This window comes from Eleutherodactylus coqui, chromosome 4, assembly GCF_035609145.1.
Source record: "Eleutherodactylus coqui strain aEleCoq1 chromosome 4, aEleCoq1.hap1, whole genome shotgun sequence".
NCBI lineage: Eukaryota > Metazoa > Chordata > Amphibia > Anura > Eleutherodactylidae > Eleutherodactylus > Eleutherodactylus coqui.
Window position 1 is genome coordinate 235,518,257 of NC_089840.1, and position 22,577 is coordinate 235,540,833.

Genomic DNA, 22,577 nt, shown 5'->3' on the forward strand with positions numbered 1-22,577 from the left:
ATTTAGATTGCGTTTTCAAAGACATGTTAAAGCGTTCAACGGCGTTTTTAACGCACTCCATCATTGTGATAAGGGGATGAAGTGTGTTGAAAAGCACTTAACCGCAAGAAAATAGAGCAGACAGCGCTCGAAAATCGGGGCGTTAGAAACGCTGTGTTCAAGTGCAGGTCTGTGAAGCTCCGTTGAAATCAATGGGAGCGTTGGGACGCCGCGCTAATTGTGGTAAAAAGCGTCCTGCGTGAGAGCGGCCTTAGGCCAATAATAAAGAAAGGGGAGGGCTGATTGCCCAGCTAAACACAATAACTCATTGAAAAGCCAATCCACATCCGGCTACAGTAGACAATGGCTATTTCTTCACACTAATTAATTAAAAATTGCCCACCAAGAGATTCTTTACACACACATATAATAAATATATATATCACACACACCTCAGCAAACAATTGTCCACTTATCTCATCTATGTGCACATCTATATATATAAAGACGAAAGCCCTCACTGACTCACTGACTGACTCGCCAAAAGTTCTCCAACTTCCCGATGTCGTAGAAACATGAATTTTGGCACGAGCATAGATTATCTCCAAAATAGGAAAAGTAATTGGGTCCCGACTCGATTATTCAATTCTAAGCGCAAAAGAATTGGCGTCGAAATTTAACGTACATAATCTAAATCTCTCACTTCCCAATGTCATAGAAACTTAAAATTTGGCAGGAGCATTGATTATGTCATAAATAGGAAAAGCTAATGGGTCCCAACTCGATTATTCAATTCTAAGCGCAAAAGAATTAGCGTCCAAATTTTACGTATGAAATGTAATTCCCTTCCTGATGTCATTTTATATAAAGGAAACGTCGCATGGTTTCCTCCTCATGGTGTTTCCTGGGTAACGCAGAGAACTATGCAAAATGGTGAACATATGTTTTTCCAGTATCTCTCAAGTAACCACGACTTCATAAGATTTTCCGTGTGAACACCAGATAAACACCAGTACCAAATTAACTCGGGCGAAGCCGGGTATATCAGCTAGTTACATATAAACACTACCAAAGACCCAGCAATTGAGTGAAATGGCAATGATTTCAAACTATTATATCTTAACGTGTAAACGCTGATCATTTGAAAGCAAACAAGTTGTTAGTTCGTTCACGTGTAAATGGGCCTTTACTGAGAGCAGTCACATTTGTTCTGCTGGCTACAGGGTGCTAAACTTTTTCCTTTTTCCCAGCAGACGCGATGATGAACCGCCCCAGTAGTAGCCGGATCGCACATCATGTGACCACAAGTGGGAAGACAATGGATCCTAGACGAAAAACTGTTATTGCAGCAGTTTTATCCATTAACAGCAACAATCTGGAGGAGCTGCTGAGCAGCGAGGACAGCAGTGAGGAGGATGTCATCGGCACTGAATTACTTTTTGGCAAAAGGAAAAAAAGGCGTGTTTGCATTTTTAAGTACTTTGAAGAAACAATCCCACGTTTTCAGGAGGACGTGTTCAGGTACGTTCAGTAATAAAGGCTTTTTGGGCAAATCGTAAGACCTTTATTATGGCTCGTATACGAATAAAGGTACAGTACAAAGTGAAGTGCGTGAAAATACAGCGCAGTGTTCAATGCACGGACTTTTATTACAACGCCATTTTATAGTATTGCGCACTTAGGCTGTGTTCATACTTGGCGTTTTTAAAAAAATTGCATGTGTTTAAAAAATAAAAAAAAAATGCATTAAGAAATGCACACAGTTTTTAACAATATATACAGTTTTTAAAACACATGCATTTAAGAAAAAAAAACATCGTGTTTTTTTTTGTTTTTTTTAAACGTATCCAGTTTTGAGGCTTTTTTTAATTGGCGTTCAAAAACATAAGAAAAGGCTAAGTATGAATGTAGTCTTAAAACGCCCCCAAAATTAAAGCAATTAAATAATGGGGGTCTCACACAAATGGACTTTAATTGTGGAATCTGTGATTGCCATCCGCACGGACGATCCATAGTAAAACGCGGGCATTGAAAGGCATATATTTCCGATTTTTCCTTTACACTCAAGGGTAAGAATTGCGTATTCTATGAGCAGAAGAAAAATCGCAGCATGCTCTATTTTACCGCGGAATCTGCGGTTTAAAAAAACAACAAACCTTTGCCACTGCAGAACTTCATAAGGCATACCTCCACTGCTGTAGAACATCCTATTACATACCTCATATCTCTTTTTTTTCCACACCAAGCCATGGTGAAAACACGGCCTGATACGTCACATGGTGATTTGGTGTGAGAATAAGGCCTCGTGTCCACGGGCAGATTGGATTTCGCATGCGGGAGCCCCAAGCGGAATCCGACTTTACCTGCGGCCAAGGACACTGCTTACCCTACGAATTCCGCAATTCAAGTCTGCCTGTGGACATTGGGCCTAAATGTAATGTATAAGGCCACACCTTCATTGTGATTTGGTGCAGCACCCTTGCTCTGCCTATGTGAGTTAGGGCAGTTTCACACGAGCGTATTTTCGGATACATTTATGTGCCCATAATACAGACGAGTGTTCTGGCCCGACCGCGGGTCTCCTGACCCGAACTCGCAGCATCCCAGGACTCTGATGATGTGAGCTGAAGTCGGGCCGCAACACTTGTCTGTATTGTTGGCGCATAAATGTATTATGTATACAGAGGTAAGCTAGTGTAAGACTGGCCTTAGGAGTCAGAGAGGGTAGTAGTACTACCGTAGTTAGTAACAATCACTAGTACTACTACCCCGCTCTGACTTTTGTTAGCAATTAATCATATTCCCAGTCTGTATTAGTACAATACCCCTGGTGTCAGATAGGGGTAGTAGTACTGTACTAGTACCCTCTCACTTACTGACACAGCACTAATGCAGACTGAGTCTATTATATGCAAATACATGTTCAGCACTTTAATGTACATATGTTTATTAAAGGGAAATAACCCTTTGGTGGACACTGTCTGCATCGCCCTTTCTTCTCCCTTCTCTAAAAATATTAACCTGTGGGCTGCATTCCCACAAACGTATATCGGCTCGGTTTTCATGCCGAGCCGATATACGTTGTCCTCATCTGCAGGGGGAGGAGGATGGAAGAGCCAGGAGCAGGAACTAAGCTCCCGACCCCTCTCTGCCTCCTCTCCGCCCCTCTGCACTATTTGCAATGGGGAGAGGCGGGAAAGGGGCGGGTCTAATTTGGTAAACTTAGCCCCGCCCCGTTCCGCCTCCTTTCATTGCAAATAGTGCAGAGGGGCGGAGAGGAGGCAGAGAGGGGGCGGGAGCTCAGTTCCTGCTCCTGGCTCTTCCACCCCCCCCCCCCCTCCCCTGCAGATGAGGACAACGTATATCGGCTCAGCGTGTAAACCGAGCCGATATACGTTCGTGGGAATGCAGCCTTAGAGTATATGGTTCTGAAAATACGAAATGTTGATGCGGACATTCAGGCATCGAAGGTCTTGGCCATGAAAGAATTCAGGAATAAGGGGACATCTCTGTCCGTACGGCCCTCCAGTTGTCTCTTATCCTAGCACCGGCTAGAGTCTTCCCTGTGCTTGTCATCCGTCTTAAAGAATGGCCTTGACCGAAATGTTGCTAAACTTGCCGACATCTGGAGTTGTTAATAAGTATCTTCAGTTCTCGGAGTGTGTGCCACACATTATTGTATTCCCTTCTAAGAGGTTTTATATCCTGGTTTTCTACGTTGCAGGACACATTTTAGATTGAGTCGGCAGGCCGTACAAGTAGTGGTCAATGCGCTCGGCAACAAGATAATCAACCTGGGACCCGGGCAGCGAGCAATCGATCCAACCAAGCAGCTGCTCATGGTTCTCTCACTGCTTAGTTCAACTGAAACATACAGGTGCGTAGGATCAGTGGAAATGCAGATTTTAAAATTTTTCTTTATATGGGGCAAGTGGATGCAGGAAAAACACGCTAAATTTGCATTGGAAAAAAAGCTTTTTTTTCTGCGGCATGTGATTGCAACAGCTAAAACACACTTGTATTTTCTGTGGTTTTGCAGCACTTTTTTCCGCACCCTCACTCGCCTAATTAAAGTTTTTTTCTGGAATTTTAATATTGATGCCCAACTCTTCAGTATAAGATCAGTGGGGGTCCACTTGAATGGGATGGAGCTGCACACAGGTCATGTGACCAACAAATGTAATGTCATTGAAAAATGTGTACTGGAGCGCTGCTGCCTCTTCCATCAACTGATCGGCGAGAATCCTGAGCTGTGAACCCTCACCAATCGGATATTGATGGCCTATCATCGGCTATTAACCCTTTAAATGCCGCTGTCAATTCTGACAGCGGCATTTAAATCCCCCGAACAGCGTTCGGGGGTCCCGCACGGCCCCCCCGTGGTGGAATCGGGGGAGCCGTGCAGGTGTCAAGGCAGCCGGGGGCCTAATGAATGGCCCCAGGGCTGCCTTAACAGACTGCCTATCAAGCCATCCACACAGGGTGGCTTGATAGACTGCCTGTCAAAAAGCAGTATGACGTAATGCTATAGCATTACGTCATACTGCAGGAGCGATCAAAGCATCGCATGTTAAAGTCCCCCAGGGGGACTTCAAAGTAAAGTAAAAAAAAAAATCAATAAAGTTTTTTTAATTGTTAAAAAAAAAAGTTATAAAAGTTTAAATCACCCCCCTTTTGCCATATGTTATTAAAAAATCTAAATCATAAAATAAAAATATGTATTTGATATCGCCGCGTCCGTAAAAGTCCGATCTATCAAAGTAGTGCATTATTTTTTCTGCACGGTGAACGTCGTCCAAAAACAAAAATAAAGGACGCCAGAAATGCATTTTTTTAGTTACCCTGTCTCCCAGAAAAAACGCAATAAAAAGCGATCAAAAAGTCGTATGTATTCCAAATTGATACCATCGGAAACTACAGGACATCCCGCAAAAAATGAGCCCTTGGTCAACTATGTCGACGGAAAAATAAAAAAGTTATCGCGCGCACAAAATGACCGCAGAAAATAATTGAAAAAAATTAAATCTTAAAAAAAAAAAAATACAAGTACTATAGCAAAAAACAGTACTATATAAGTTTGGTATCGTAGTAATCATACTGACCCATAGAATAAAAATATCAGGTCGTTTTTGTTGCAGTTTGTGCGCCGTAGAAACAGGACGCACCGAAAGATGGTGGAATGTCGTTTTTTTTCCATTTCTCTCCGCTTAGAATTTTTTAAAAGTTTTTCAGTACATTATATGGTACAATAAATAGTGCCATTGAAAAATACAACTCGTCCCGCAAAAAACAAGCCCTCATACAGCGACGTCGATGGATAAATAAAGGAGCTACGATTTTTTTAAAAGGGAGTAGGAAAAAACAAAAATGGAAAAAAGCAAAAAAGCTCCGTCACTAAGGGGTTAAAGTCTCGCAAATACCCTTTAACACTCTTGCTTCTTTTCCATTACAGAAGCGTGGCTTATCGATTTGACGTTGCTGAATCGACATTGTGGTACTGCTTCAAGAGGGTCGTGTGCGCACTTAGTAGCCTAGCAGAAGATTTTATCGTATGGCCCAAAGGAGAAGCAGCCGAAATAATAGTGGCTTCTTTTAAGGAGATAAATGGCTTTCCAGGAGTTTTGGGGGTAATAGGGGGGTCTGATATACCCATAAAGGCACCCCATGAAGAGCCAGAGTCGTATATTAATCGGAAACAGTTCCACTCGATCAGATTACAAGCGGTCTGTGATAATAAGCTAATGTTTACCGATTGTTTTGTGGGCTGCCCGGGTTCAATGCACGATGCAACAGTCTTTGGAAAGTCAGAGCTCTCAGAAAAGTTGCTTGACCCTAACTTTCTTCCAGAGAATTACCATATACTTGGAGATGCAGCATATCCCATATCTTCCCAGATCATTTCTCCATTTAGAGACAATGGACATTTGTCTGCTCGGCAGCAAAAATTCAATTCCAAGCTTTCATCGTGTAGAGTAAAAATTAAGAAGGCTTTCGCACTCCTGAAGGGTCGGTTCAGCCGTTTAAAAATGTTAGACATGGGAGTCGTAAGTTTAATGTCTAGTGCCATTATGGCTTGCTGTATCCTCCATAATATATGTTTATTATATAACGATGAGCCAGAAGAGGAAACAACTATGCTAATAGAAGGAGGAGAAGAGACGAGTCACAGTAAGAGCAATGAATGTCAGGACCAGGAAGAGAGAGTTGTGGAGCAGACGGGAAAGAGGGAGCATCTCTTGGGCATTGTATGTGGGTAATGGCTTTTCAACATATTTCTAGTAATCCAAAATTTCAACACCTATAATAAGCCCATGCAAACTGAATTTATGAAGATGTATCCAAAAAGTAGATAAGACAGCCATAAACAATTAAAAAAGCACATAATAATCCAAGTGGCTACACTTATATAATAGCCCGTTTCCCTGAAAATAAGATTTTCCAGAATTTTTGAGGATGCAAAATGATTTTTCAGGCTTTTTGAGGATGCTTGAAATATAAGCCCAACTCCAAAATTAAGCCCTGCTAACAGTTAATTTAAAAAGTCAATTTAAATAGTGTCCAGGCAGCTATACATGTAAAAAAGTTAAACCCTGTCTTATTTTCGGGGAAACACTGTACTATAACCCCATAATATGTAAGATTGGAGGCATTGTAAGAAGTACATCTTTAGCATAGATGTAATAACCTACCTATCCGCTATAGGTGTTTCTCAGATTAGGGTTACATGTCCTGTGATATAATCATCATTGTGTCGCATGACAGTCATGTCACAGAATATCCAACTCTATTAGATTTTGGTCACATCTTGTAAGTTGCACGACTTGTCTGTAAGACACATCGCTGTGTAGCCCCAGCCTTACGCTTTCTTTTAGTAATTGGATATATACATATATGGTCCGAATAATTCATATATAGGTGTATTTATTACAATTCTACATTTGCATTTTGCCTCCAATCTTGTTGTATATTATGTTGCTATAGTATTCTATATTATTTAGGCCTAATGCAGCGGAGTCCGTCACGGCGCCCCCCTCAAAGACCCCATACTCACCACCTGGATCCGCTGTGCATGTCCCACTTGACGCGGCGGCCCGCATGCGCACTACAGCGCTTGACGCGGCGGCCCTGTCATATGATGCAGCTGGCGGGGAAGCGTATTCACGCTATACTTCCGCTGTGCTACAGGGCAAGTGTAGCGTGGCAGCCAGCTTCCATTGACTGCATATTCCCGCAACAAATAGGACATGCCGCGGGTTATTTCATGCAGTGGAATTCCGCAGCATGAACATTGCGCTATTAGGTTCAATAGAACCTAATAGCTGAGGTGTAAACCGCGGGCATTAGCCCTTATCCAAGTACCGATTGGGAATGTTACCTGCTATTTAGGCTGGTTATGATTATATTAGTACATACATTCCACAGCCGCGTACTGAAGTCTTGTAAAGTTGTGTTCACGCAAAACTTTTTTTTATGTTATTCTTGTATTCGATCTTTAAGTAATTGCTTTCTTCTGAATAAAAGCATCCTTTATTTGAATTTAAATAAGTTTTAACATTCCTATAAAACTAACATTTATGGTGTTATCCAAGGACATAGTTTTGCTCAAAAGCTACTGCAGCATGCAGTAGTAAAATAAGAGAATCCACGCCTTTCCAAGCGCCCCCGCCCGCTGGTGCACGTTGGTGGGGGGTGATGATGACCCAGCACTGCGTCATGTGAGTACTGCAGCTATTCACTGGCTGAAGGTAGACTGTGATTGGCTGCATCGGTCACGTGGGACATCATCGCGGGCTCCCTGCACCATGCAGTGAAGAGCGGGATGGGCGAGTAGGGATTCTGTTATTGTACCACTGCAGATGGACGAAGTTTGTGAACAGATCTATGTTCCTGGATAGCCCCTTCAACAATATGTAAACTATAGTATTCTAAATGCAAAAAGAGAAACTAAACCAGAAGTTAGGAGAAAACCTCTTTTGATCTGTTCTGCTAAACTTTATTTCTGTGAACATTTGTAATAACTTTTACATGAGAAAATACCCAAACCGCGCCGCTTACCAGAAGAGTCAGCCATTAAAGCAAACTTTTGTTCAAGGCCACACCAAAATGTAGAGAAAGAGAATAGAACTGCAGTCTAGAATTCCTTCATGTGGCTTCTAAGGGCTTATTCAAACTCTGTCACAACTCATACAGACTCCTCTGTGTGTGATGACAGGACCCACAACATTGCATGTTCACATCTCGTCTATGAAAAGGATAAGACTAGGACATGGTGAGAGGTGACTAGCCCCATAGGTTATAATGTGAAATACATGGACGGCACACGGACCTGGAAAACGGAAGTGTGAAGAAGCTCTAATAATGAGAACACTCGCGTGCTCCTTCAGCAGTCCCAGAGCCCCCATGAAGAACGTCCTATAGAAAAGTTGAATTTCGTTAACTTTTGGAATTAAAGGGGTTGTCCCGCGATAGCAAGTGGGGTTATACACTTCTGTATGGCCATATTAATGCACTTTGTAATATACATCGTGCATTAAATATTGGCCATACAGAAGTTATATACTTACCCCCCTCCGGTGCTGGCGTCCCCGTCTCCATGGCGCCGACCAAAGCTGCCTTCTCCCTGGATTAGACGCGCTTGCTCTGTCTGCCCTCTTCTGTCCGGCTCCTGCGTGCTCGCGACGCAGAGGTCTTCTGCGCCTGCACAGAAGACCTGTGCGGCGCGAGCACGCCGAAGCGGCCCCTTCAGCGCAAGCGCGTCTAATCCAGGGAGAAGAAGGCTTCGGTCGGCGCCATGGAGACTGGGACGCCAGCACCGGAGGGGGTAAGTGTATAACTTCTGTATGGCCAATATTTAATGCACGATGTATATTACAAAGTGCATTAATATGGCCATACAGAAGTGCTGAACCCCACTTGCTTTCGCGGGACAACCCCTTTAAGGAAGGATGTTATGCAGGTAAGCAGCCATGTTTAGTTAATTTATCATTTAAAAGCTACTATGGTTTGTCAAGAATGATAAATGACATCAATGTGCGGGTATATACCTAGTATGAAAAAGGCATAAAGTATAATGGAGGCGATACCCTTATTGGCGAACCAGAAAAATGACATTGGCAAGCTATTGGAGCTCAGCGGCTTCTATGGTCTCAAAACCTGCAAATCTATTGGGTTTTTCTTGGTTAGTCAATAGGACCAGCATCTAGTTTTAATCTTCATAAACATTTACAGCTTATCAATCAGTCGCTGTAGTAACGCATTATTCTGCCTTATCACTTCCAACTTTTCGTTGTGCCGTCGTTCTTTGGCCTCTTCTACTTGTTTACAATGTTGAAGGTACGCGGAGATCTTATCAGCTGAAGGAAGAGGACGCATCCGCTTCCGCACAGGAGTCGGGCATTCTGTTGGTCTAGTTTTATCATCTGTAGTTCCGCTTAAACCAGAAAATGGGTCCTGACTATTAACCAAGGACTTGTCTTCATGGACTAATAGTGAACTGATTGGAGTGGCTCCAAATGGCCCGGGTGTCTCTGAACACGAACTGGACATCGACTCCTCGTCTTGATTTGTAATAATTTCACTGTTATTTAATGTGATTTGAGGATTAATCTCTTTAGATCGCCCAAGGGCTTCCTCTAGTTCGTCGTAATACCGACATGAAATTCGGCTCCGCCCACTTTTGGCATTGTTATCCACCACATTCTTGTATTGCTTCATGAGCAGTTTCCACTTGTTGTTGCACTGTTCACCGGTCACGTTGTAGCCATGCTCCTGAAGTCGTTCAGAGATGGTATGCCAAACCTGGAAAGTAGCAAGGAACTTGTTTCATTCTGGATGACAAACTTATGTGATTAAGTAAAGAGTTTTGCCAAAGTACATGATCATATACAGCAAAAATAGCATTGTACATGCCAGCCACCAAAAACATATGCAAGTATAAAATAATACTAAGCAAATATAAAAAAAGGTAGTTCATAAATTTCTGGCGGTGTGGCAACCATGGATTGACTTAGAGTCCTCAATAGAGTTCTGCAATATACTTTCTTGACCCTTGCATACGGCCCATGGTCGACCTGTATCCTTTGCTTGACATGGGGATTACTATTTTGAACTCCCTCCCAATTAATGCATAAGCAAACAGCTGTATTGTTCTCCGTGATTACAGCTCGCATCCCGCTGTGAACTACCAGCAGAGCACAGGCTGTAATAATCTTATCAGCGCTGCTGACTGTGATAACAGCCTGCAGCGCTGATAAGCGTTCATTACTCAATTCTAAAAAAACTAGAGCGAGGAATGACTCAAACTGCACGATGTCCATGCGTTTAGACGCAACGGTTATCACTCAAAAGACTGCTTTGAGCGAGAAACGTTGGGTCTAAATGGGCCTTTAGAAGTGATACCTTTATTGACTTACCAGCCAATGTCATTTGTGGACGGGCCGCGGGTCGGACGGCTTTCATTGACTTCAATGGAAGCAGTCTGTGCGGAATCCGCAGGAAAATGGAGCATGGTGCGATTGATTTTTTTTTTTTTGTTTCCGCTCGTGTGCATGAAGAATAATTTTTGCATTGCATGCTATGGGCGGCATTTGCTGCAGAATCTGGAGGTGGCTGCCCGCTCTGAATTCCACAATTCAAGTCCGCCAATGTGCAGGCAGCCTAAATGTGTCTGGTTAGCGGAGGTATCACCTCTTTAATGTTGTGGTTTTTTATACACCTGCATTGTTAAAGTACACTGTTGCACTCCAAACTTACATCTTTTTTCTTGTATTTGGCTGATTGGAAACAATGAGCATATTCACTGTAAGTGACAATTAACAGCTTCACGCCTGCCGTTGTCCAGAGATCCATCCTTCTGGATTCAGAAGATGGAAAAGCTGTAACAGGAGAAATGTACGATTAATACATGTGCACTTTTTTTTTTTTTAATCTGTACATTTTAGTTTCATTGCATTCGTGCGCATTTTTGGCACCCAAGGTAAGCCTCTGACTGGCGCCTTTCCTCTTTCTTCCTGGGACGGAACCAGGCAGCTGATTAAATTATGGCAGGACTGTCCGTTTCTCTTCCCTAGAGCCTCAGGGATATGACATGGCAGCAGTAGCCACAACCAACAATCTCATAAAGCACAACACTAGTGTGAGATTCTCGCTCGTGTGAATGTAGCCTACGGGCTCCTCCACCCTGGTGATCGGGATATCGCTGAGAAAATCGCGGCAAAATTGCAGTTACGTTCAGGCGATTTTTGAGCGTTGGCAATGCTTCTTCCTGAGAATCTCTCATCGTATTGCTGCTGCCGTGATTTTATCACGCGAAAGACAAAAGGATGTTGTAATGTTAAACACATCGCACAAAAATCACAAGTTTGGGCATTGCGATGCGATACAACGGAGAGTACACGGGCAATTAAAAAAAAACAACATGCAGAAAGAGCTGGCAGCGATTTGTCAAATCTCACAATATTGCAGGGCAGAAAACATTGCAAATGGGAATGAAACAATTTAAAAGCATGGGTTTCAACATTCTGCATTTTCTCACACAATCACATTGTACAAAAATCACGCAATTTTATCCCAAATGTGAATGGAGCCCAAGAGTTGCTTTACACAGGACAACTGTTGGGTGCATAAACACCTAAAGTCATCCCAGCAACATTCACTCCTGTGCTTTCACACTGAATGGAGACGGGTGGTGGCGGAGATCTCTTCTGGCCACCGTCCTCCATTTACTTTAAGTGTGCAGCTGTTCATAGATGAACAGCATATTTACATGGGATAATAGTTGCTTAATTTTAAGGAGAGCTACTATGTTTTTTCAAAAATAAGACCCTGTCTTATATTAAATTTTTGCCCCAAAAGAGGCACAGGGTCAGGTTTTTGGGGGATGTCTTATACTTACCTAGCAGGCGCCGTCCGCGTCTCTCTCGCTGTTCTCTTGAGCTCTTGCTTCAGTCCTCAGCAGCCGACAGAACATCGCTTCCTGGTAACGGAGTTCGTAAACCCCCACCTCCAGCAAGCGATTGCTCTTATTGGCTAAGCTGCGTACTTGAGAATCAGTCAATGCAGTGCTTGAAAAACCAATGACAGCCATCTCTTCCTAGAGGCGGGGTTTACAAACTCCATTACCAGAAAGTGATGTACTGTTGGCTGCTGAGGACTGAAGCAAGAGAACGGGAGACCAGTGGGAGGGACCTGCACTGTGCCTACTAGGTAAGTATTGCTTTTTTTTTTTTTTTAATGTTGTGTAGCTAAGGCTTATTTTCAGGGTAGGGCTTACATTTGAAGCCCATCCCCCAAAATCAGGGCAGGGCTTATTTTCAGGGTAAGGCCTACTTTCTGGGAAACACAGTAAAAGCCAAGAGATACTCGTTTACTGCCCTGTCTTGTTCCATGTAAGGCCACCCTAAGTATCTACCATAAGCATTTACTGATCTGCCCCAGACCAAGTAAGAAACTCCAAAAAAAAGCAGGGGTGCATTATTACTCCTGGAATAGCTGGGGATATTTAATATCTATAAATACAACACTAGTTTCAAATTAGAAAACATTTTAGCGACAGCCCTACATAACTACCTAGGGGGCATATTCTTTATTGTGTGACAGTGGACCCAATCATCACCACCATGGACTCAGCAGAGCTGTGGGTTTCTACATTGGTTGTCCACAACTGTCACTTTCGCCTGAAGTTCTGGGCTCACCTCTCGATAGACTAGAGTTGCTTACTTGGTAAGAAGAGAGTTTCATTTTCTGGATACTGATAATTGCTCGTTTGTTCTTGCTGTTGTCGTCTCATTTGTTCTTTGATTGTATTTTGAAGCTGTTGCAGCACTTCCTCACCTGCAAGTGGAAACATACAGAAGAAGGTCAGAAGCATTAGTGTGTGCGAGTGCGCCAAATGTGTAACTAATGTCAATAGGTATTTCAATCTCCAATATATTAGCACTGCCAGATAAGAAATTCTGTGGCAATTATGCCCCGTTTGAAGCCAGCCTAAGAGCTAATCATACCACGCATGACTAACATTCACCATATCTGCACTATATGTTGCTACCATTATAAAAGTGTCCTATTTGGGGTGTCAGAAAGTGTGTCATTATAGGGGTAATTGATGAAAATGTCCAAAATTATTTTTTTAAATGGACCAAATCAGCTCTGAATTTGACTTGAGAGGCCTATATATTAGAAATTCTCAAATCACACCATTTAAAAAAAGTGCATCTAACAAAGGTTTCAAAATGTTATTTACAAATTCTGTTAACGCTTTAAGGCCCAATGTCCACTTGCACGCACGGAATCCACTGCTGAATCCTGCAGCGGAATCCAGCCGTGCCTGCAATTGGGAGGGGAAAAAAAAAGGTTTTCTTACCTTTCCGGCTCCAGCGCGGATCTCTTCTGCGTCGGCCAGATCTTCTTTCTTCAGCACGGCGGATGCGTCCCGAAGTGCCAGACGCATGTGCAGTGCATTTTTTTCTTGACTTGTCCTGCTTACCGTGAATGTGCGGCACAGCCACAATGACACCTGTGGCTGTGCCGCAGATATGACGGCCTTCATTGACTACAATGGAAGCTGTCCCGCGGGATCAAAATGAAGCATGCTGCGATTTCTTGCCGCGTGTGCAACCCGCCCGCCGGGGGAAAAAAAATAAATCTGCATGCTTTAAATTGCCCTACAGATGCTAATGCATCCCTATGGGCTTCTAGAGCTGCGGATCTCCCGCATGGACATTGGGCCGAAGTGTTTCATAGGAACTAAAACAAAAGCGTAGAAAAAAAATTGAAATTTAATTCTTGCAGATTTTTGATTTGAATGTTTTTTTTCTGTAACACATCAGAAGCTATAAGCAAAATTCAATATTAATTACCCTGAATCTGCAGTTTGTATAAATATCTTACATGTGGCCCTAGTGTGTAACATGACTCCAACACAGGCAACAGAAATCAAGGAGTACCTTGTGGATTTTGGGGACTCCCTTTTATTGGGCCAATTGTTTTCATGGCCATATTCAGAGAACCATAATTCTATTTTTCCATCTAAGACATTATGTGAAGGCAGGTTTTTCGCGGGATTTGTCGTCGTTTTCATTGGTACTATTTTGAGGTGCAGACAGTTCTGATTGTGTTTTTAGAAGACTAGCTCTTAAAGAACAGCAACACCCACCCCATACCCATACACACACACAAACACACACAATTCTGACTTTTTTGAAACTCGTTCAGCATGGAGTATAAGTGATATATTCTCATTCCGCAGATCGGTGGCGTTGCAACAATACCAAGTTTTTTTCCCCTGCTTTTACACGTTCATAGAATTTTGTGTTGCATAGCCATATTCAAAGACACAACTTTATCTTTTCATCTGCAGAGCTGCTTGAGGGCTTATTTTTTGTGGAAAAGCTTATTATTTCATTGGCACTATTTTCGTGTTTATACCTCATTCTTCTTTATAACATTTTGTGTTCACCCCCCCCCCCCCTTAAAAGATTTGAAGATGCAATCCTTTGCTTGCTAAGATGGTACACTGTACTACCAGGCTCAGAGCCAATTTCCATCCCTGTGATTGCAGTAGGACCTTGGCAATAAGTTACAGCCGTGAGCCTACTTTGATTACATGTATGGCGTGATGCAGAAACTACGGGGCTGCTGCGGCTCATGTCAGGAGGGGATTAAGCTACTGTTTTTAGTGTTATGGCTGTATTTTTGTCTATGCTGTCTGTTATATGTAACTATACACCAGAATATAAGGAATTTTTAGTTGTAGACACGTAAATGTTTAATCACATACAGAGTCGCAATACTATTGTGGATTTTGCAGCAGAACATCCTGAGAATTGCTCAGAGCATCAGGAACACTAAATGAAATGTCGGGAAAGCTGTAATACCTGGATGATAGACAATGTATACCACGAAGTAAAAAATAAAAATCTGCAGTCAATCGGCCAACATGTGAAGCTTTTATTTTAACTGCTACCTACAAGTAAATAATTGCCATACAGATGAGCCCATGCCAAACATCTTGCTGGTTAGATCCATTAATTATCTTGACTGGATTTTCCCTGACGATTGATGTAGGACAGCTGTTGTGTTGGCCAACAGAACTTTTAAATCCTTATTCTGAACCTGACGAAGCAAGATAGGTGCTCAGGGCCAGGGGCGCAACTAAAGGCTCAAGGGCCCTGATGCAAAAGGTGAGCTGGCCCCCCCCCCCCCCTCTATCTGTATCTGTACCCGTACCCATACCTAAACCATGCTGCACAGAGACATAACTTGAAGCTTCTGGGCCCCAATGCAAAACCTTTAACAGGGCCCCCAACTATAATGCTTTATTCATAGTACTAGGCTCCCTATATAGAGAAGAGAGGCCTTATGGGCCCCCTAAGGCCCCTGCTCAGGGCCTGATAAATCACTAGAGGTTCCTAGAAGTTTGAAGGACTGAAGTTGATGAGGTTCCCAGGGACCTCAATGAAAGTTTCCTATCTCCTGGGCTGGCATCTCTTAATGGTTCGTTTTGTAACCTGGAGACTCCCACCGTTAAATTTGTACGGCCAGAGATAAAGTTCTTATCTTCTGATGCAGGGAGTAGGGTTTGTCCCACCGCTGGAGAATGTCCCTTTGGACAGGACAAGATCTGAACTGGTAACTTTTTACCACTGGCATGCAAGATGTCATCAAACCCAAACACAGACATAGCCTCCCTTAGGAACAGGAGTGGGTCAGGAAGAGATGTAAAGCTCTGGATCTCAGAGTTTGTTTGGCATGACAATTTTTGGCCTCAATTTTTAAGTAGACCCTTGTGGCATGGGAGATGTTAAATGGGAATGCTTAGTATTGATGTACCTAAGGAAATACTGCTACCCTTAGAAGTTTCTGGTAAGAGGGTGTGTGTGTGTGGGAGGGGGGGTTGTTGGCCAGACTGTGGACCAGGACAGACATCTCCCTGAACTCGTTTGGTTACATTTTTTCCTTTTTAAAGCCGCAGCAATGCTAGCCACAAGGAAAGCAGCAAAACTCCCAGAAACACAAAGAGGATTGTTACTTTACTGATCTGTCACTAAGATGGGAGTCAGTCAGTCAATAAGATGTGTGCAGAAGCTGAACAACAAGCGAGAGGCAAGCTTAATTCTTGATAGTTAAGTTGGGACATGCATTTATACTGAATTATTATTCAGGTTCCCACTGGCTAAGGGAAGCTGAACGATTTATCATCCCATGTAGAAGAACCCCCTGCCTCTCTTCATATGACTTATTACACATATCAGAAAAAAACAAGTTTATGGCCCAGAGAGTCACATCACTCAGATGATTCCAACAGTAATTCGACTCATCCTCAAGATATTCCTTCATATTACTGAAGATTACAGTTTAAAAAGAGACGACCCTCTTACTACAAGGCCAACTAAGGAAGTTAAAAATAAACCTCCCCCCTGTCTCCATAAGCTTGTGGCTCTCAATGCCCCTAGCTCATGCTCCAAAGTGTGCAAAATAGTTAAATCTCCCAAAAGAGGAAAAGTCTCAGGCCTCATGGTTTTTCTGAGAATTATCAAACTTTTTCAGCTACCTTCTCTCCTTTCCTGACAGTTATCTTCAGTGGGACAGCCAACTACAGTGCTACAAGCTGCTATCATCTCTCTCCCTCAATCAGGGAAGTCCCTGGCCCATATCTTTGTTAAAAACCTGACAAAACCATTCCAAAATACTCAACGGCTTCTTTGTGGTCCGACGCTCATCATGCAGTCTAATGAAGTAGGTATTACTAAAATGAAGCAAGCAGAAGATGGTACTAGAATAAGTGGGTTGATGGTTAGGCTAGAGGGGGAGAGACCAGACACCTCAATTTCTTACGAGAGAGAGAGATCAGACACCTCAATTTCTTACGAGAGAGAGAGAGAGAGAGAGAGAGATCAGACACCTCAATTTCTTACGAGAGAGAGAGAGAGAGAGAGAGAGAGAGAGATCAGACACCTCAATTTCTTACGAGAGAGAGAGAGAGAGAGAGAGAGAGAGAGATCAGACACCTCAATTTCTTACGAGAGAGAGAGAGAGAGAGAGAGAGATCAGACACCTCAATTTCTTACGAGAGAGAGAGATCAGACACCTCAATTTCTTACGAGAGAGAGAGAGAGATCAGACACCTCAATTTCTTACGAGAGAGAGAGAGAGATCAGACACCTCAATTTCTTACGAGAGAGAGAGAGAGAGAGAGAGAGATCAGACACCTCAATTTCTTACGAGAGAGAGAGAGCGAAAACGAAACATTCAATAGGATCCATTGGTGGTTTGCATTTGCCAACTTGCGGAAATTTGGATTCGAGGGGAATATCCTATTAGGTTATCCAGACGCTATATACAAAAAAAAAAAAAAAATCAGCTCAAATCCTAGCCAATGCGATATTATCTATCATGTGGACCAATGTTTTCAAAACTAAATTACATATTTCCAATTGACGCCAAATCCAGCTTTATTTGCACTGGGAACTGAAAAGTGTTCCTTTTGGAGTTAGAATGATTTGTCTGTTACATGTCAACATAAGCTATTTTATTATTAGCTCGAAGTCGAAAGTCTCCCACCTCTCCATGTCTCAAGGCACTAACAACTAATATCTAGTCCGTGTGTATATGAAGGTCTGTTCTCACTTTGGCAGCTCAGACTCCAAGACTTGTGCTCCTGGTGTGATCTGTGGTGCCATCACTTTCCTATCTGAGAGATCTCGAGAACTGTGCATAGTCTAATGATACAAGCTTTGGTTAGTTAGCAATTGTTTAGATTTAGGATGTGCGCTGATGAAACATGTACACGTGCCTGTGTTTCCCTCCATCTTTATGTATTTCTGTTAAATGTTCTGGTTATATTTTTGATGGCAGGTCACAATATTTTGTCTTTATGTTAGATACAAGATATCCCTGTAATGGAGCTTTGTAACCATTTCCTACTTTCTTTTAAAAAAGTATTCAAACAGAAAGTTTATGGTGAGTGATGAATAGGTACATAATGGGCATCTTCTAGACCTATACATGCCATGAAACAATTATGGTAAAGCATGTTTACAGCAAAAAACTAATTCCAACCTCTTTTTCCTACAATTTTAACTAGGTACCCTTACACTGGATGACTGTCAGACACATGACCTACACAGGAGCAATAGTAGTTCAATGATTGAGGCTGGATGTCCCAGGATCGTTACAGCCCACCAGCCTCATTATGGGTCATTTACACAGGACGATTATCACTCAAAATTCATGTAAATGAAAACAAAACAAAAAAAAGGGCATAAAACCAAAATTACTGGATCGCAGACTTCTTGTCCTGTGTAAATACTCCCCACATCACATAAAAGATGAAGTACTGAGCGAGAAGCCAACGATCCAGCAGCGGACTATGCCTGTGTGAAGTACTGCACGAGTGCCAACGACCTTAGCAGTGACATCAGCCCTCGTGCAGTAGGTTTAGTCGACTTTCGTCCTGTGGAAAAGGGCCATTAATTGCTGTATTTCTGTTAAAAGCCAAGGGATTCCGAAAAGTGAGAAATTTCTCACTCAGTGCCCCATCAGCAGCCGCATGTACAAGGCACGATTATCATCAGAATTTGTTGTTTCCATCTGTAACACCTTAAAGTTTTAATCAACCTGAAATAAGTTGTTTTTTTTCTAAAGAGGAACATAAAACACTCTGGACTTTGAATAAGTACCCTTTTTTGATTAATAGATATACATTTGTTTTGTCGAATTTATTGTTTCGGGGAGAAACAATTTCTTCTGGAGGGAGAATCCAGAATTCCAGACGAAATCCTGACCTTATGGTGTCTAGAACCTAAGGGCTCGCTAGTATATTTTCCAAGGCTGAAGTGAATAAGATCAGATAGCTCCCCACTCTTTCTGGCAAATCTGGGCTTTTTTTTGATCTGCAGGTTTTTTTTGTGAAACTGAAAGGAACTGCTAGGCCTTGAGGGAGAAAAACTTTTGCTGTGAGGCTCTCTCTCAATGATCATCCAAAAGGAAGCCAAAAAAGATGCTCGCCCAAATAATGGATTGCAGAGTCTGACCTTCTAGGTTTTAAGCCATAGGGCTCTCCTGGCTGAACTGGACAGAGCTGCCTCTACTGAAGCATTTACTGGAGAGCCAACCCCTGAGGCTAATGACAGGAGGGACTATAGCATCTGATCCCTGGAAGTCTTGTCTTTAATGCGTTCTTCCAGCTTCCACATGCAAGCTTTTAAAAAGGAACGAGCCACAGAGGTAGCTGAAATACTCGACCTAAAAAGAGCTGAGGTAGAAGCGGCAAGTTTTTGTTTTTTATATAAAAGGTAGTAATGTGACCTTACGGTCTAGAACATCAGGGGAACAACCAAGATCTTCAAAAGGGTAAAGAACTTTCTTTCTGACCATTAATGGGGTGTCTATCTTGGAGGGGAGAGGCGTTATACCAGATTATATAGTCAACTGAAAGTATATGCTCTTTTAAGGACCCTTGGAATAAAGAAAATTCTGTTGGGGTTCTTCCATTCATTTAGATTTTTTTAATTTTTGTTTACAGGAATGGAATTCCTGAGGTCGAGGCCACAACCCTTCTAACATTGCATCTTCAATAGATCTAGGTTCTCCAACTTCCTTTATATACATAGTGGCTCACAGCACTCCTATTAGTGGCGCTGAAGCCCCTTCCTCCCTCGCTGAGCTGATAGTCCCGAGAACAGCAGGAGCTGCTTTGTTCTCTGAGCTACTGCTGAGAGCTCTGTGCAGAACACCAGCTGAAAGAATGCTATCAGCTGGTATCCTGCTCTGAACTCAGCACAGCGCTAATAAGGCTCAGCACTGATTTTAGCTTGCTAAATAGTACACGATTGCTGCTCGTTTAGACACAATGATGGCTTTTGAGCCCTGAGAACTGTTTTTATATCTATGACAGATACATCCTTGTGCAGGATAGAAATAATGCAGAAAGCACAACTATCTGTCCAGGATAAACTGGATAAGAACTTTTACATTGGGCCCAACCCTTTTTGATGCTCTGCTTTTAACCCAGCTTTTGGATGGAGCACCGCTAGCATGCTCAGTGTGCTCCACTAATAATGAACAACCAGAGTATGTGCTCCAGAAATGTTCCTGGCAATGATGAACAGTCAGAGCATGTGTTCTACACTCCAAACATGCTCCAAGCATGCTCAGGGTGCTATGACGACAACACACGATGCGTATATAATATATTTTATTATAGTACGCCAATAACATTCATCATCTATTGTGTATCATTTCACATAATTGAGGTCAAATAAAAATTAACATAAAATGAGCAAACAAGGCCTCTAATATGCTTTATAACCCATCAAAACTGGAAGAGTAACATTAATATGGAGATTCTCCTATAATATAAAATCCATTACTTCTCAAGACTCTTGCTGAAATCGAATTAACCCATTAGTGATGGGCCTATTTTGCACCTTAATAGTGACGCTCTTAGTCAGTGTTTAAAGAGCCAGCTTTATTTTTCCATCAACATAGTCAGATGAAGGCTTTTTTTTTTTTTTTTTTTTTTAACAGTACAAGCTGTATTTTTCATAGCACTGGGTACATGTAATGTGTTGTAAGCTTTATTTTTAAAGTGTATGTACAAAAAATAAAGATACAAAAAGGACACAAATTCCATTGTTTTTTGGCTTATTTTATTGGCATTCACCATCTGGAAAAAAAATACATTGATGTTATTCTATGGAGCAGCACAATTACAGTGATAACTTTTTTTTTTTTTAAATGAGTCACCATTTTTGCACACTTAAAAAAAATAAATAAATCTCTCACCGCATTACAAGAGCCATAGCTATTTTATTTATATAGCTGTATTAAAATGTGTTTTTGCAGGTATTCTTGTATCTTGTCACCACCAGGCTGATGGGTGGAGATGGGCTGAGGTATACAAGAATACCGTTTTTTGCAAGACCACCTATAGCTTTTATTTGCACCATTTTGGACTATAGATGACTTTTTGGTCACTTTTTAGCCTACCTTTTGGGAGGTAAAATTTGCAGAAAACAGCAAATCTAGATTTTTTTTTTTTATGGTGTGCACCATAAAGCATAAATGAGTTTTTACCTTCAATCTGTGGGTGAATAGGATCATAGCGATACTAAATTTATCTTTACTGAACTTTTTTTTTAATCCCTCAAGGGGACTTGAAGATAAGATTGCTTAGATCGCTAGCATAGTACACTGCATTATTTCTGTAATGCAGTGAATTATGCATATACCGCCAGGCCATAAGACTCTGCGCCAGTGGCAAGGTCTGAAAGGCTGCACTACATGGCAGACATGTAGGCCTTTGTTAGGCCTCTGACTAGCACAGAAACCCATTGGCTTCTAGCAATCACATTGCAGGCTGCTGATGGGCCAAGGGGAGCTTACATGCGGCGATCACCCTTTATCACAGCACTGAAGAGATTAAGGTTAGGAATTGAGTTTTTTCCACGGCCGACCATTACAGCAGGATCCCAGTTGTTAGACAGCTGGACCTGGCTTTTTCCTGAACGGGAGATCCATGCCAGCTTAACTCCTCCACCCAAAAAGGATGCACATGTATGTCCTCCGGGTGCAGGAGAAAATGCTGCTCCATAAGTGGCGGGTGCGTTACTACTTTATGGTTTGATTTCTGTTCATCAAAATGTTAGTATTGCAGGAAAGTATAGATCTCTTGTATCCTTATGCTTGCCAGTGGAACCCTGTAGACCTACTATTGCTGGCCTAGCTTGAGGATAGGCCATTTAATAGCTCATAACTGGACAACCCCTTTGACCTTTTAAATGCCACTCAATTCTGACAGCAGCTTTTAAATCTCCCGAACTGCATGCATGAGGGGCTATTCAGGACCCCCGATGAGATCACAAGTTGCCGTTTTCTTATCATGGCAGCCTAGGGCCTCCTTGAGCCCTTCACAGCTGCTAAGAATGTGCCTATCAAGGCATGCCTGTGAAACGTCTTGACAGACTGCCTGTCGGAATATGGTATAATGCAATAGTATGGTATTGTATTATACTAAATGAGAGATCAAGTGATTACAAGTTCAAGTCCCCTCAGAGGACTGAAAGAAAAGAACTAACATAAAAAAATTTTAAAAATTCAACCCTTTTCCCATACTTAAAACAAACACCACAAAACTAAAAAACTAATACATTAGGTATCGCTGCATCTATAAGTCTGATTTGTGAAAAGAACGCTTTTTTAAAAATCCGAAAACGGTGAATGTAATCTGAAAAAGTAAATACACAACACCAGCATTGCGATTTTTTTGGTAATCGTGTCTCCAAGGAAAAAAAAAGTCGTATGTACGCCAAAATAGTAGCAATAGAAACCACAGATCATTCTGCAAGCAACAAGCGCTCACACTGCACCATTAACATAATAATCCAAAAAGTTAAAGCAGTCAGGAGTTAAATACAGCAAAAAAAAAAAAAAAAACAGACAATAATTTGGTCTTGTTGTGATTGTATTGACCCACAGTATAAAAGTAATCACGTAATTTTTTTTGCAGTGTTATGCCGTAAAAATGCCATCCTGAAAACAGCAACATTGAGATTTTTTGAAGAAATTCTAACGTCTTAGCACATTATATGGTACGTTAA

At 42.0% G+C, this 22,577-nt stretch overlaps 2 protein-coding genes across 5 annotated transcripts in view; one reads left to right on the forward strand and one right to left on the reverse strand.

Annotated features, from left to right (window-relative positions):
• Positions 1–8,428, forward strand: part of LOC136626123 (putative nuclease HARBI1) — a 10,488-nt gene extending 2,060 nt beyond the window's left edge. For 2 of the 4 annotated variants that reach the window (XM_066600899.1, XM_066600897.1), the window contains exons 2-4: positions 1,230–1,500; positions 3,704–3,856; positions 5,432–8,428. In XM_066600899.1, coding sequence (XP_066456996.1) covers positions 1,238–1,500; positions 3,704–3,856; positions 5,432–6,236 — 1,221 coding nt within the window. In that variant the 5' untranslated portion in view covers positions 1,230–1,237 and the 3' untranslated portion in view covers positions 6,237–8,428. The remainder of the gene's footprint in view (positions 1–1,229; positions 1,501–3,703; positions 3,857–5,431) is intronic. The other 2 variants (XM_066600898.1, XM_066600896.1) reach the window with 1 other exon arrangement.
• Positions 8,429–8,860: 432 nt separating this feature from the next.
• The window catches only part of LOC136626122 (uncharacterized), a 17,895-nt gene continuing 4,178 nt past the window's right edge, over positions 8,861–22,577 (reverse strand). The window contains exons 2-4 of the mRNA XM_066600894.1: positions 12,697–12,810; positions 10,732–10,853; positions 8,861–9,777 (exon numbers count right to left, since the gene is read on the reverse strand). Coding sequence (XP_066456991.1) covers positions 9,202–9,777; positions 10,732–10,853; positions 12,697–12,810 — 812 coding nt within the window. The 3' untranslated portion in view covers positions 8,861–9,201. The remainder of the gene's footprint in view (positions 9,778–10,731; positions 10,854–12,696; positions 12,811–22,577) is intronic.